This window comes from Sinohyriopsis cumingii, chromosome 4, assembly GCF_028554795.1.
Source record: "Sinohyriopsis cumingii isolate HCF-2022 chromosome 4, ASM2855479v2, whole genome shotgun sequence".
NCBI classification, from domain to species: Eukaryota; Metazoa; Mollusca; class Bivalvia; order Unionida; family Unionidae; genus Sinohyriopsis; species Sinohyriopsis cumingii.
In genome coordinates, this window is record NC_142964.1 from 77,000,474 (window position 1) to 77,015,015 (window position 14,542).

At 36.8% G+C, this 14,542-nt stretch overlaps 1 protein-coding gene across 1 annotated transcript in view; it reads right to left on the minus strand.

The window, feature by feature from the left end:
* The window catches only part of LOC149801490 (uncharacterized), a 50,635-nt gene that overhangs the window by 29,240 nt on the left and 6,853 nt on the right, over positions 1 to 14,542 (minus strand). The window contains exons 2-4 of the mRNA XM_089955656.1: positions 12,810 to 13,183; positions 9,570 to 9,800; positions 3,643 to 3,952 (exon numbers count right to left, since the gene is read on the minus strand). Of these exons, the coding sequence (XP_089811782.1) occupies positions 3,643 to 3,952; positions 9,570 to 9,800; positions 12,810 to 13,160 (892 nt within the window). The 5' untranslated portion in view covers positions 13,161 to 13,183. The remainder of the gene's footprint in view (positions 1 to 3,642; positions 3,953 to 9,569; positions 9,801 to 12,809; positions 13,184 to 14,542) is intronic.

The following is a 14,542-nucleotide window of genomic DNA, read 5'->3' on the forward strand; positions in this document are numbered from 1 at the left end:
CAGACTTCCTCTGTCCACGTATTAATTGGCTGCATGGCACAGAAGATGTACACATAGTACATACAATACAAAAGTCATGGCTTCGCTTTAACTTTTTACATTTCATGCATTTAGTTGCCATTTCTACTGAAATGACACAAGAAGAGAGAACAAAGCATAAATTAAATTTCCTGCATGTTACTACCTCACTAATACCACCCCCCTTACTAATGTATTACGCAAAAGTAGTGGTGTGCTAACTCGTAAATGAGTTCAACGATAGCAAGTTGTAACACGGTCTTCAAAAGATATAGTCCAAAAAAGTGACAAAGTCACTCAAATTTGGAAATAATTGTAAAACTAATTTATACAACGTATATAAGAATAATTAACCAACACAAAAAATCTAAATTTAAAGTTACATGGTCCAATTTTAACAATAAAATGGCTTGGAATTTTGGAGGTATAATGTTATCAATACAGCAGTGAAGGGAGATAATAGGCAAGTGTAAATGCCATTTGTCTACATGAGACAGGAAAAGATACTTTTCGTCATTTAATAAGGCTGGATTCACGAGGTAGCAGATTTATATCCTTAACATTAATGTGATTGGGCAACATATTTGAAGGAGCAAGATATAAACATGCAGTTTATGCATCAATCTTGCAGAATTAATTACCCCTGATTTTCATTTGCAGTGCCAACATTATCTTAACTGCATCAGCAGTATGCATAAAAATGCCCTCTTTGGTGTAAAGTGAGTACTCTTAGAAGAGATCCTACTGTGCAAAATAAATGCACAGACAGGAACTCAGCACTCTGCCCTGACTAGTGGTTGGGGACAAAACTGGAACTGAAAACTGCATAAATTTGGTAGCCAAGAAAAGACATTTTTTAAAATCATAAATTATGTTTCTCTGAGAATACTTACCCATAAATGTTAGAAACTGACTTCTGCAACCTCCACAATCCAGCCCGCATGCAAGGACATGTCTTTCTGCCTATAGTCAATACAGATGCTCCAAACAGTAAAGTAATATCTACGGATTAAAGTAACTCTTCCAAGACATTATTATAAATACCTTCCCTTGACAGGGCTGGATGTTATTATGTTTAGTCTTGAGCCATTTATTTGTGAGTATGCATACATTTGTGTGGATATGTGGGAGGGCTTAAGTGTAAAACAAAATTAGTTTAGTATTCTCAAGAAAACATTATTTATGATTAAAATCTCCTTTCTCCATTAAATACAAACTGATCACATTAATGTTATGAGAGATGGTAAGATGATAAGGAAATGCATGCGCACCCAACCACTATCTTGACCACTCATCAAAGGATGTTGTGGTATGAGTCTCCACATGTAGGTTAAAACCACTCCTTCCCGAAAAACGGTACAATCGAGGAATAAGTATTAGTGGCACATAATTAATATGAAGCCTTAAACAAAATATGAGGCGAAAAGTTCATTTCATTAAAAAGGAAATTGTTCCAGACAAATTCAGAAAACATTTAAACCCATGCTTGTAAAGAGTTTGTGCTGGCCATAACAAGGTCTAATTTTGGGCAATCACCTTTCAGGCTCCCCAGATCCAGTTCTTTTCTCTGCAGGGATAAATCATGGAAATAGTAGCAATAGAAAGTTGACTCTGCATGCCTTCCGACAGCCTCAATGTCTCTGACAGTTGCATTCAAATATGAGGCTCAAAGAGATGACTTTAATCCATGAGATATTTTCACAATCTTGGAATATGCTGAGCAAATCACACACGAGTCAAAGCTTGGGGAATAATGTATTTCTTTTCATCTTTCACTGGGAAGAGTGACTTCCATAGATACTATTTTTATCATCTAGATTGTGTATTGTTGGAAAAGATTAATTTTTTAATTGTCCTTCCAGGGTGGGCTGGATGCTGGAAATAACAGCAGTTAATTCTAAGCATGAATGTGATAAGGAAATGTACTCAGTGGAGTAAAAACAGTGGAGTAAAAAAGGTTTACAATATCCCTATTTTTCAAAACTGATTGTGACCAAAATCGTATACAAATACAAACTAGTTATAAATCTGCATCAAACTGAATAAAGATTAAAATGGATATATAGGCAGTCAATATACATGCATATACAAATGTGTTTTACATTATATACCAACTTGCAAATCCATGACCCACAGTTTTCATCTTAAGATAAGGTAACAGGTTTAATTTATTTTGATTCATCTGCTGAGTATATTTTGAATACAAATCCTATATTTCGTGTATAAATATTTTCTGCCACACATTTAAAAACTATTCCCAGCTGTTCAAAATTTTAGCCAAAACAACAAGCATAAGTTCTGGGTCAATGTTGGCTGGAACAAGAGCTCATTTAGCTAGTCATGTGTTATTTTATATCATAAACTAAGGAACTTGAAAGGGTACCAATCATTATCACATGGGCAAAACTGTACTACATTTGTGTAATACAGATTGCCCATATGAGAATGACATGTTGGATATGCCTATCCTCAATGAGTGCACTCTGACACTATCCAGTTATTACATCATCAATACCTGCAATATTTCTTACAGTTTTAGTACAAATTCTCCCATCGTATAGGCAGTAATCTTTCTTTACAAAATATATCTTGCTGTATACTAAACAATCTATCTAATAATGTAAAATATTTAGAAATTACTCTGTATTTCTAAAGTTATATGCATATCAAGGGATATGCCGTCTTTTCTCAAAAATACTGTTATCTAGTTAGCAATGAGAGAAAAAACAAATGTAATCAATCAAATGTGTTGGTGTGGGATAGGGAAATCCCATTCGAGGGTCAGAATTTGAGGGCAGCAAACCTTGTACATGTCTACACATTCTGACCCTCACATTACATTTCATGTACATGATGAATTTTATTAGTTTCACCATTTCCTAATGTAGGAAATGGTTGCTGATTAGCAGGTCCAAAACACTCAAGCCTCCCTAGCTCTCCAACCCACAGTGAATCTAAATTTTAGACTACTACTCACATCTATCAATGACCCCAATCCCCCATTTCCAAAAAGGGAAAGCTCTATTTGTGGAAGTTGTCTTATGATAGTACCCATATACTAATGGAAACAGGCTTATTTACATCATCCTAAGTTTAAAGTAGAAAGGTAAACAACAATTCCATGGAATTCCATTGTCTCCAACAAACTACGCTGGAGCATTACAATAAAAATCTTTGTGAATTATACTGTTCAAGATGAATTCATTAAATAAGTTTTATAACTGTCCCTGAAACAATGTTCAAGGTACCAAATATAACTGCTTACAAATCATCTGCAAACAACACAGACCCTGATCAGCTATCACATAATGCACCACCAGATACAGGTCAATGTTGACTTTTCTACTGATTACTTCTTACAAACAGCATAGAGACATATCTGCTGGCACATTATGCGACAGATTTGGGTCTATGCTATTTGAAGTTGAGTATATATAGTATGAAGGTAAATCTTAATAAAAAATCTTTACTTGGCTGAGATGGACATTAGTGCCAGCACTGCCTGATAAATGATACATGTAACCAGCTTGTATTTCACAAGCAAGATAAAAATACATGGGATTTATTTTTTCTTTTGACATTTGTTTAATCCTGTTAAGAAACAAACAAAACAAACTATAATACCATTAGGATCTGCATCTTTAAATCTCTCTTTCAGTGGCAGGACAGGAACTCTGTTGTGTTTGTTTAAAATATTCATTGGCAAAATCTGTGAAATTTTGTTCCATTCATTGTCACTGAGATGAATAGCATCGATGATGCGACCAATCTGGTCCATTTCATGTGCCCCTGGAAAGAGTGGTTTTCCAATGAGCATCTCTCCAAAGATGCAGCCAACACTCCAAATGTCAATAGCTTTTGTGTAGTCTCTAGGAGAGATAATCAACTCTGGGGAGCGGTACCAGCATGTACCCAGTCCATCTGTCAAGAAACCCTACAACATATAAAAAGAAATATTTATCAACACAAGAAGAACAATATAAAGAAGATACCAGCCAGAATGATTTTAAACAGAACTGGAAATTATCTTGTGCAGCCATGCAATAAATGTGAATAAAAGTCATATTGCCCTAGGGCAAACTGACTGGAAAACTGAAACTGTTTACGAGAGATTTGTGTGTTTTCAAAATTATGGAAAGATAACATCACAAAGAAAGTTAAAAAGGTAAAACAAAATGAATGTATTCTTGAGAACCAATTTATACTGTAAAATATGTTCCTTTGACATACTTGCCCAATGATAATATGTTTCGAGTACAACCAATCGTCACAAATCCAGTGCTCCCAAGCTATTTTTTTAACACTTAAAAAGGAACCTAAAAGCATGAGTCAAGATAGATTTGAATTTGTGGGCCAAGTGACTTCTACTGGAAAGAACAGGGAAAAATGAGAGCTGGACAGGAAGAAGTGAAAGCAAAGCAAGATAGGCAATATATACACATATATATTTGTGTGCATGTATGTGTTCTGTCCTCTCATTTGAATTATGCCCCTTATTATGCCAAAGCATGCATATCTTCATCTGACATTGGTCATAAGCAACGTTGTATTTTCAAGTAGTTGTATGTAGATTATAAACACATTTTGTATGTGTATCAAAATTATCATAATCATTTGCAGTGTATTTTGGCAATATGACTTTAAAAAAGCACTGTAGAAATGATACACTGTAATGAATTTGTGTGTACGTGTGTGTGTGTGTTCTGATTTGGATTTTTAACTTAGCTTTACCAATTTTATCATATCGCTATGTCTGCAGTGTGGCAGTTTATAGTGATGCCTAGCACAGGGGCATCATGCCTCCGATATCTAGCATCTTGTCCCACCCAGTCACATTATCCTGACACCAGGCCGATTAGTCCTAACACAACCTCGTAATGCTGAGCATCTAGCAAGGCAGCTGTTAGTAACATTTTTATAAGTCTCTGGCATCACTCAGCAAGGGTTTAAAAATGCGACCTCCCATATATGAGTGGTTTAATAGTAAAGGTCGTACATTTTTATCAAGTAAAAAATGGGATTTTGTACCATGATACTTGTCACACATTTACATTGTTGTTTCATTCAGGTAAAACTGCCATTGAAAATACTTGTATGAGATAACTGCACTTACTTTATCCACTGCAATTCTCCATGATCTAAGACTGTAGCCCAGTTATAATATCCATCTGAATAAATAATCTCCACACAGCATAGATAAAGTCAAACATTTCAAACAAAACACTGAATAAAAATCATGTCAATCAAGACTCATGGTACACACAAGTGTCTGTCATTTAAATAATGCCAAAACTGCAGAATTACACAAGTCAAGCTTTCTCAAAAGTTGGGGATAATTAGATCTAATGTTGATGAGATTTTTCATGGGCCACGATTATCCATTTATCATGAGCTGACTTAAATTTTAATGAGTGATGGTCTGCTGATGAAGTGTACTGACCATCACCAGTGATGTCCTCCATTACCCATCACGGTCTTTATGGTCTGCTGATGAAGTGTACTGACCATCACCAGTGATGTCCTCCATTTGTATTGACCATCACCAGTGATGTCCTCCATTTGTACTGACCATCACCAGTGATGTCCTCCATTACCCATCACGGTCTTTATGGTCTGCTGATGAAGTGTACTGACCATCACCAGTGATGTCCTCCATTTGTACTGACCATCACCAGTGATGTCCTCCATTACCCATCACGGTCTTTATGGTCTGCTGATGAAGTGTACTGACCATCACCAGTGATGTCCTCCATTTGTATTGACCATCACCAGTGATGTCCTCCATTACCCATCACGGTCTTTATGGTCTGCTGATGAAGTGTACTGACCATCACCAGTGATATCCTCCATTTGTACTGACCATCACCAGTGATGTCCTCCATTACCCATCACGGTCTTTATGGTCTGCTGATGAAGTGTATTGACCATCACCAGTGATGTCCTCCATTTGTACTGACCATCACCAGTGATGTCCTCCATTACCTATGACAGTCTTTATCACCTGTTTCATATAACAGTGAAAATGTGATTTCAGTTCTTTTTGTAGTATTTGTTCAGTCCCAAGTCCAATGGGTGGAGTTTGTATGCAAGCCAGGCAAAATCAAAGAGAGACTTCATTGTCTTTCAGTATAAGCTAGTCTGTTCACACCCTGATGGATCTGTACACATCAATAATTGCCATGACCTGATGGCTGGATGAGCAAAGTCATGTTGGTCACATAGTTGATTCATATATGGAACAATCACATTTCCCACATAACATGAATTTTCCACTCCTAAACCAAGATGATGATGCCATGATTGTTGGAATGTACTGACGGTACAATCCTATTGGCAGTGGTTTCAATAAAAGATCCTTAAGATGCGCCTGGTTGGCTGCATCACCTCTGCTTGATGCATGCATGCCTGATGTACCTGACTGGTCTTGACCCGTTTGTGCTCATACTGGGAGGAGTATTGTTTTAACGTCAATCAAGTGACCACCTTTTTTGTTGTCAGCATAGTTTTGTTCTTTTGTATTCTTTATTTTGGGTATCTGTAGAGGTCAACTAATGAAATTATTAACAATAAATATGCAAACTTTTACTGAGACAAATCCATGAATTTAAGTAACTATGAAAATTATTTTTTTTTTTTTAAAAACCCATAAAAATCAATTCCGACAAAAATAAATGAAATTACAGTACAACTCATCTGGTGCTTTTGCAGTAAGTCATTAATGTAAAGTCATGGTTTGGAGATCAATTTCATAGATGGCACATGTTTTGAACAGGGCAGCACAATATGCGCTTGCCAATGTCATAAATATCAGCGAACTGACAGCTGATGGAAGGAGATGCATATCTCCACTTCTGCAATTCAAGCTTGACCTGTGGAAAAACTGGCATGTGAGGAAATACAGCCACTGATACCAGGTCAAACATACAGCCTACTGTAATGACATTTTGGAGTAAGTGCTGCATGTCAGTGAAATGCTTCCAACTGATCTGTACTGACAAGGGTCTTAATATTCCCTATGCCGATGGATGGGGAACAGAATATGTGTGTGTTTGTGATTTGAATTTTTAACATAGCTTTTACAATTTTTCTGTCATATCTCTATGATGTCTGCAGTGAGACAATTTATAGTGATTTCTAGCACTGAGGCATCATGCCGCAGACATGTAGCATTTTGTCCCACCCAGTCACATTATCCTGACGTCAGGCCAACCAGTCCTAACACTAACCGCCAAGTGAGGCAGCTGTCAGTACCATTTTTTAAGTCTTTGGTATGACTTGGCCAGGGTTTGGACCCGCATCCTCCTATATTCCGAGGCAGACCCACTAACCCACTGGCGCTGTTGGACCAGAGTATGAAACACAGGCATGTGCATCTTATAGTAAGCTTTGTCATAGTTGGATGGCAATAACTGCTGTGAAAATCGAGTATTGGAGTTTACACGTTGAACAATGTAATAGGTCTGACTGTCTGTGTTAACTATCTGAAAGTCAGCTGATGTCTGTCAATAAGTCAACAAATACTAGAACTTTGTACATCCCACTGTTGAAGCAGGAGGAAATGGGCAAAATTCCAGTTACAACAGCCAAATAAGTTCCTTGATAGATGTGCGGATGCTGGTTCTTCTCATTCCTGGATTGATTAATGATGATGAAGCTCAAGTCATCATAACCTGGAAAAAGAGGATGGGGGAACAGATTTCTCTTGTGATGTATATGTTGGGGCTAGTAAAGCCTAACAAAACTGATGGTAAACTTGACCAGGAGCCCATCCAGAATGAGATGTGTAATCTCATGAGAATCATGCAATGTTTTGTCATTTTTTAAATCATGGAATCGGGCTTCTAGAACTTCATTATCATCAGAGATTGTATTGTATTGGCAACTAGTGATGGGCATTGATGGAGCAGAAGTTTGCCTCATCTGCTCTAGCAAAGGTTCTGATATGTTAACTCTATCCACACCTTGGAGGATGAAGCAGATATTTTTGTGCTTCGGGTCTGTGAATTTCACTAGGTGTGGTGGCAGCCATTGCATCCACTAAAAATTAAGCTATTCAAATTTGAACACTCTTCCTACATGATCAAGATAAGGGGGGCACACAACTTGAAAATGTACTCATAAATAAGCAATTTTGCACTGCCTGTCCATGTTTGTATAAATATCTTTCACTCAAATACACATGTAATGGCTTTTATCAGGTACACAGTCATACTTTTGATGTTAAACTTGACACCTCCATCGTTTTCAGCCGATGTATAATGTACCACTGTTACATGCTATTGGTTAGATGGTTTTACATACAGAGGGAGGCAACTCATGAAATCCAATAGATGTAGATAGGACCAAGTACTCAAATGTCTGCTTGATCCGCCAAGGTGTAGATAGGGTTAACATAACAGAACCTTGACTAGCAAAGATGAAGTTGCCTCTGCTGTATATTTTGTCAATTGGTCTAACCATTTTTCAGATGGGCATATAGGACCATATAGATGCCACAACTGTGACAGGTCATGGCTGGACATGCTCGAGTCAGCTGACACCGGTCTGTGATGACAATATACTATTTAATGACTATTGACTGCACTGGGTACACTCTGGCATTATAGTGAATAAAGGCCATGTGATCTCCAATGCTGATGCCTATGTTATAATACTGGGACAGGACAAGTAATAGTCAATCCCTGTAACCAGTCCCCTTGGGCATAAGGCTAAAATAAATTTAGTGTTGATGGCAGGATCCAGTCATGAGCATAAGTAGTAGTTTAAGTATGGGTGGGATTTCGTGCCAATCCCTCTATTTGAAGAGAGATCGCTCTTGTCTGACTTGCATTAATTTGGGCAGATGACTTAGATTTTGTATTGCTAAAAACCAGCTTGGGAGGGTTGAATTTGCATAGTACAGTTAGTATTCCCAATATATTATCAGGTAAGATATATGAAGAAAATGTTTTTTCTTCTATAAATAAATATCATATCTAAAAAATCTTTTTATCTTGTTTTTGCATATTCAAATATTATGCCAATAATTTTAGTTATCATCGCAATCCACAAAGTAATTTAGGAGGAGTAGTGATAAGAAATATATGCGAATGGACAGACAACAGATGTTCTGGGAATTTTATTATTGTAGGTACGACATAAGAATATAATGTGTGAATGAAATTTCATAGATTCTGTTTCTTTTTAATTGATTTGTTAGTAATAAATGCAAAACCTACAGTCATGTTTTCCTAAAACAGACCCTGATCTGTTAAGTATTTAGTGGAGCTTATAACTAAAATCAAGCAAGATCTGTCATTTCAGGATTTCTTGAAAAAGTTTATGGTATACTGACAGTTACATGCAAACTGTTTTTAAACGTGAAATGCAGTGTAGAACCTTGTTAATAAAAAAATAAAAATTCGGCAAGATTTTGAAGTGATCCATAACACTCATTGTCAAATAAGTCATGAGGGAGACAATGACTGGCTACATTTTAGGATCACAATGGGTAGGTATCTGCAGTACTATTAGATCTGAACTGAATGAGATGAAACTAATAATGACAAAACCTTGTGTATGTAATCAGGGTCCACAACTCTAGCCAGGCCAAAGTCAGCGATTTTCAGCACCAAATCTTCCACATTGACCAGCAGATTGGCCGGTTTTAAATCTCGGTGAAGAATATTGGCTGAGTGGATATATTTGAGACCACGAAGAATCTGGTACAGAAACAGCTTGGTGTGCTCCTCTGTGAGCTGCTGAGTGGCTATCAGCTGATGGAGATCGGTGTGGAGCAGCTCCTGAACAATAAAATAAAGCTTGATTACACACACACAACACAAACGATAATTGACAAATACAGTGGCACTGGTTTCAAGCAAAACCACATATAAAAAATTCTCTAAAATAATAAAAAAACAAGTAAAAATCTGCCTCTGAGTCAGTAGACTCCTCCATATAAAAATAACCTGTGTATACAGGAAATTTACATGTATTACACCACTCACTGACAAAGTGGTCCAAAAAACAGGCTGCAGTACAAATGATGGTGCTAGCTGCAAAAAACAATGAGAAGTTGGGGGGTGAGTGTTAAATGGCCTCATACTCATTTTCTGATCATGCTGGGAAATTATTTTCAACAAAATGCTTTTTCTAATGAAGCTGTTTGTTTTTATGTATCCAACAATATTTCAGTCATTGAAAATGTTGGTAATTCCTACGAGTGGCAGTTTTGCCAAGTCAAATTCCTCCTTTACATGGCTTAAGTGTGATCATCATAAATCTTGCATCCAAACATGAAAAGTGTCCAAATACTGTCACAACTAAGCAACCACTTTTGAGAACCTAAATAAGTGCAGACTGTGTTTTGATCTCCGATTTGCATAAGTGTTTGTTATATCATTACAATCAAATAAAAGTATACCTGCTTAACATTATCACATTATTTTTTTGTATTATATCAAATAAAGTGGGAAGATCATTATAAGTAGGTTTGCAAGGGAGAGGTTACATGCCTTTTGTGTAACAAGCAACAAGAATGTCATTATCTAATGACAGCTATCAAACCCTATCAGAAACTAGTTGCTAAAACAACATTTTTTTCTAAAAGATTCAGGTGCAATACACTACCATCTCATATTATTTTTAGCTTCGTGAATGAATGAACAATAGTCAGTATGTCATTTTCAATAACGAAAACTGACTGGACCATGCCATCAGCTGCAAACACAACATGCACTGGTCAAGAGAATCCCTTTAATCATATATATTCACCTGCATATTTAAAGCACTGTCCACTGAGCACATACACTGCCATGTTGTTGTTGTTGTTGTTGTTGTTGTAGAGTTTAACACCATTTTTCAGCACACGATAGGCTATACATGGCGGCCAGTATTAATGGTGGAGGAAGAACCCGGGAAATCCCCGGAAAGAACCACCAACCCTCGAGAAGCTACTGGCAAGCTTTCTCACATATCCACATTTGCCGAATCCGAGACTCGAACCCATGCAGACAGAGGTGAGATTGCAGTGATCCGTAACGGAGAGCGCTTTAGACCACTCGGCCACTCGGGGCTCCTACACTGCCATGAACAAACAGGCAATTCCACTAAAGAAAGAAACCTATTTTATGCATCACCATATAGCATTAATGAATGGTGACCTGCTACACAAAGCCAGAGTTTTGGGTAAAGGTACATGTATAGTGCAACTCATGATCATAAAAAATGTTCAAATAAAATAAAGCACACAATTAGCTGCTTACATTCAAGAAAAATTGAAGAAGAAGGCAATCTGCAACCAAAGAAAGAGCAAGTTGCTGGAGAAAAGGCCTGGTGTGCTTTAAGAAACAATATGTCATGAGAAAAGAATGGCATGGCATGACAATATCTGAAAATAACATCGAAGTGTGTGTGTGTCTAATAAAAGATTTTTGATGTGGCTTTAATAATTTTGTCATATTGATGAGGTCTATAATGAGGCAGTTTATCGTGATGTCTAGCACTGAGACATCATACCACAGACATGTAGCATTATGTTCCACCCAGTCACATTATTTTGACACCATGCCAACTAATCCCAACACTATCTCTCTTAATGCTGACTGCCCAATGAGGTAGCTGCAAGAACTATTTTTATAAGTCTTTGGTATGACTTGGCCAGGCTTCGATCCCGCAAGCTCCTGCATCGGAGGCAGACACTTAAACAACTTAGGCCACAAGAGTGGTATAACATGGAGGAAACGCTAAAGTAAGTAAACCAAATATGTTTCACTAAGAATCATTTAACAAGCCTGAGTTCAGTATTAAAAGGAAATGTCTCTCACTTAATAAAAATCCTAATGTTGTAAATGGATCACATTTAGTCATTGATACCTTAAATACTACCTGGATATATTATACCCTCAATTGGACAAAATTATGCAGTTAAGTTGTAGCATTATCACAGTCCATACCAGAGTTTTGGTTGAAGTGAAACCACCCACCCCAACACACACACCTGAATAGGGCAAAGTGGTAAAAAATAAAAGGAAGTGTGTGCAGAATACTCAAAATTTAGAATGTTTACAACAATCACTCAAACTAGATGTTTTACTTGGACCTGAAGTAAAAAAAAAGAAAACAACAAAAGAAATGCTAATTTAACTCGATGACAATAGGAAAATAAATTCTTAGTTCTATTCAGAAGATTATAAGTTCTTTCTTTCTTCCTACATTCACAAGAGATTAGTATTAATTGAGATTATAAAAAGTCAGCCTATCTGTGCAAAATGCAGGCAGTGGAATGGTTACCTCACCTGAATGCCTTTTGTCTAGGACCCTGATAATGTCCTGTCAAACTAACCTTTGCTGTTGGCAGGTGAGTACAAGTTATACACAATACTTTGGGCTGATCCATCATGAATTCTTCCATATATAGATATATATATATAATAATAATAACAACACTGACTATAACTCTAACTCGTTATAATGCACTTCATTAGAACATGATTCTGGTTATAATGCAGTACCACAATGGACTTGTGACCAAGATCACACCTGTGTATAACATCGTTTGTTGAAAGAAAACAACATCAAGCTTAGTTTATTTCCTTTTCAAAATACCATTATTTCAGAAATTATTATTCAAACTATATTACTGTTCGGTATAATAATGTTTCTGACATACTGTCGTTAGGTACACACTGCGGTTCTCACAGTACCATGAATCAGTACATAATGATGGCAGTGTTTAGGAACCTTGACTACTGAGCATTATAAGGAGGGACAGCTGTACTTGCAAGTGTAACGTGCTTAAGATTACTCACCTGAACCAAATACATGCTTGTCATGTCATGATAATGTTGCAGTCCACCCGAAGATGTGTGATCAATGCTGTAACCATCTGGCCCAAGGACTTCATAGACTGTGATGATGTTATCATGTTGCAAGCGCCTCATGATCCGTACCTCTCGTAATGCATACTTACATGTACGCTTGTCTGCAAAAGACAGTTTCTTTATGGCTACAGCTTTATCGCAGTCACTGTCCACTGCTGCATATACAACTCCATGGCCACCATGTCCAACTGGTTGAAGATCCGTAAACCGGGGATCAACATTAAAACCTCCATCCTTAGGGACAAGATGTGGCCCTTGATTTGCCTTGTGTTCTGCCATGTTAAAGAACGCATACAGGCACCCTGTTAAAAGATAAATATCTTTTGATAGGTAATTAATAGAATCATACAAAACAAATGAATATTCATTGGAATGAATGGCTCATACTGTTGATAAAATACAATAATTGCTAAAATTATATGTGCAGTGTATCTGTACAAATAGTACCTCATACAAGACAGTGTTCCAGTTACAGAGGGGCAGAAAGCCCTGTTCTCAATTCTGCATGCCTCTGACTCTGTATCTGGCCTTAGGTTGTGACACATGCCTATTTCATTTATTAGACTGACGACCCATCCATTTTCTGGTAAGATGACCTTTCCATTAGGCATATTGTTTCCATAGTGTTACACACAATGCACAGTATACAATAGACTTAAAACTTGTGCCAATATAGCAAGCCAAGTCTGTGAATTCCAAAAAATCAATCTGATGACCAAAGGCTTTGTTTATTGACAGTTAGAATTTTAATAACTATTTAAGGTTGAAAAAGTCATCTAATAATACATCATAAGTGTCTGGGGGTCAGAACTTTTTCAAATTTGATGGAAACAGGCAAGGTTAGCAATCAACTGTTTTTCATGTAAATGGCAGCAGTGGAGGCCTCAATTCTAAAATACCTCAATAGACTGTCTGAATAATGTCAGAATTAGACTAAATGTCTTAAATATTTATTTCAGAGTAAAAACTCATAAAGGGAACCTTTAGATGGTTTTCGGGATTATTCAAAGTCTGGAGAGGGTGTACAATTTTGCTTACTCATGAAGCAAGGTATGCAACAGTCAAACTTTCATGTATCCAGCAGCATCAAATCTAAATATGTTTTGAAAGTTACATTTTGTTACATTAATTAACAGCAGCTATATATTTTTCAATTAGTACATTTTTGAAACTGGAGATGAACTTCCTTCCTATGTATTGACATGAAATTAAGCACCCCTTTACAAGAATTTTACACACCTTGTGATTTACTGTGGGGATTGGTACCCATACCCATTTCAGATTCTAGCTCAAACACTGCATGGTTATTTCACATCTACTTGGTCATAATAGGCACATCTTTTGCCTACTTTTTCATAACTCTTTCAGTAAAACAATCTTTTGAAAAAGCCATATAAATGGGCCAATCCAGACGTGACTTCCTTTTCGAGAGAAGCAGGGAAAAGTGAGAGCTGAACAGGAAGAAGTGGGAGCAAAGAAAGAAATGATGCCCTATATTTCCCAGTATGCATATAAGCATTTTTTTTTTACTTCCTGAAAGTTCAATATAAATGGCATATGAAAAGATTTCTACACTTGTTTGAAAAAAAGAAAGAAAAAAAAACAGTACAAGTAAACAACAGATCAAATGTACATGACGTCAGATCATACTATTCATCCTA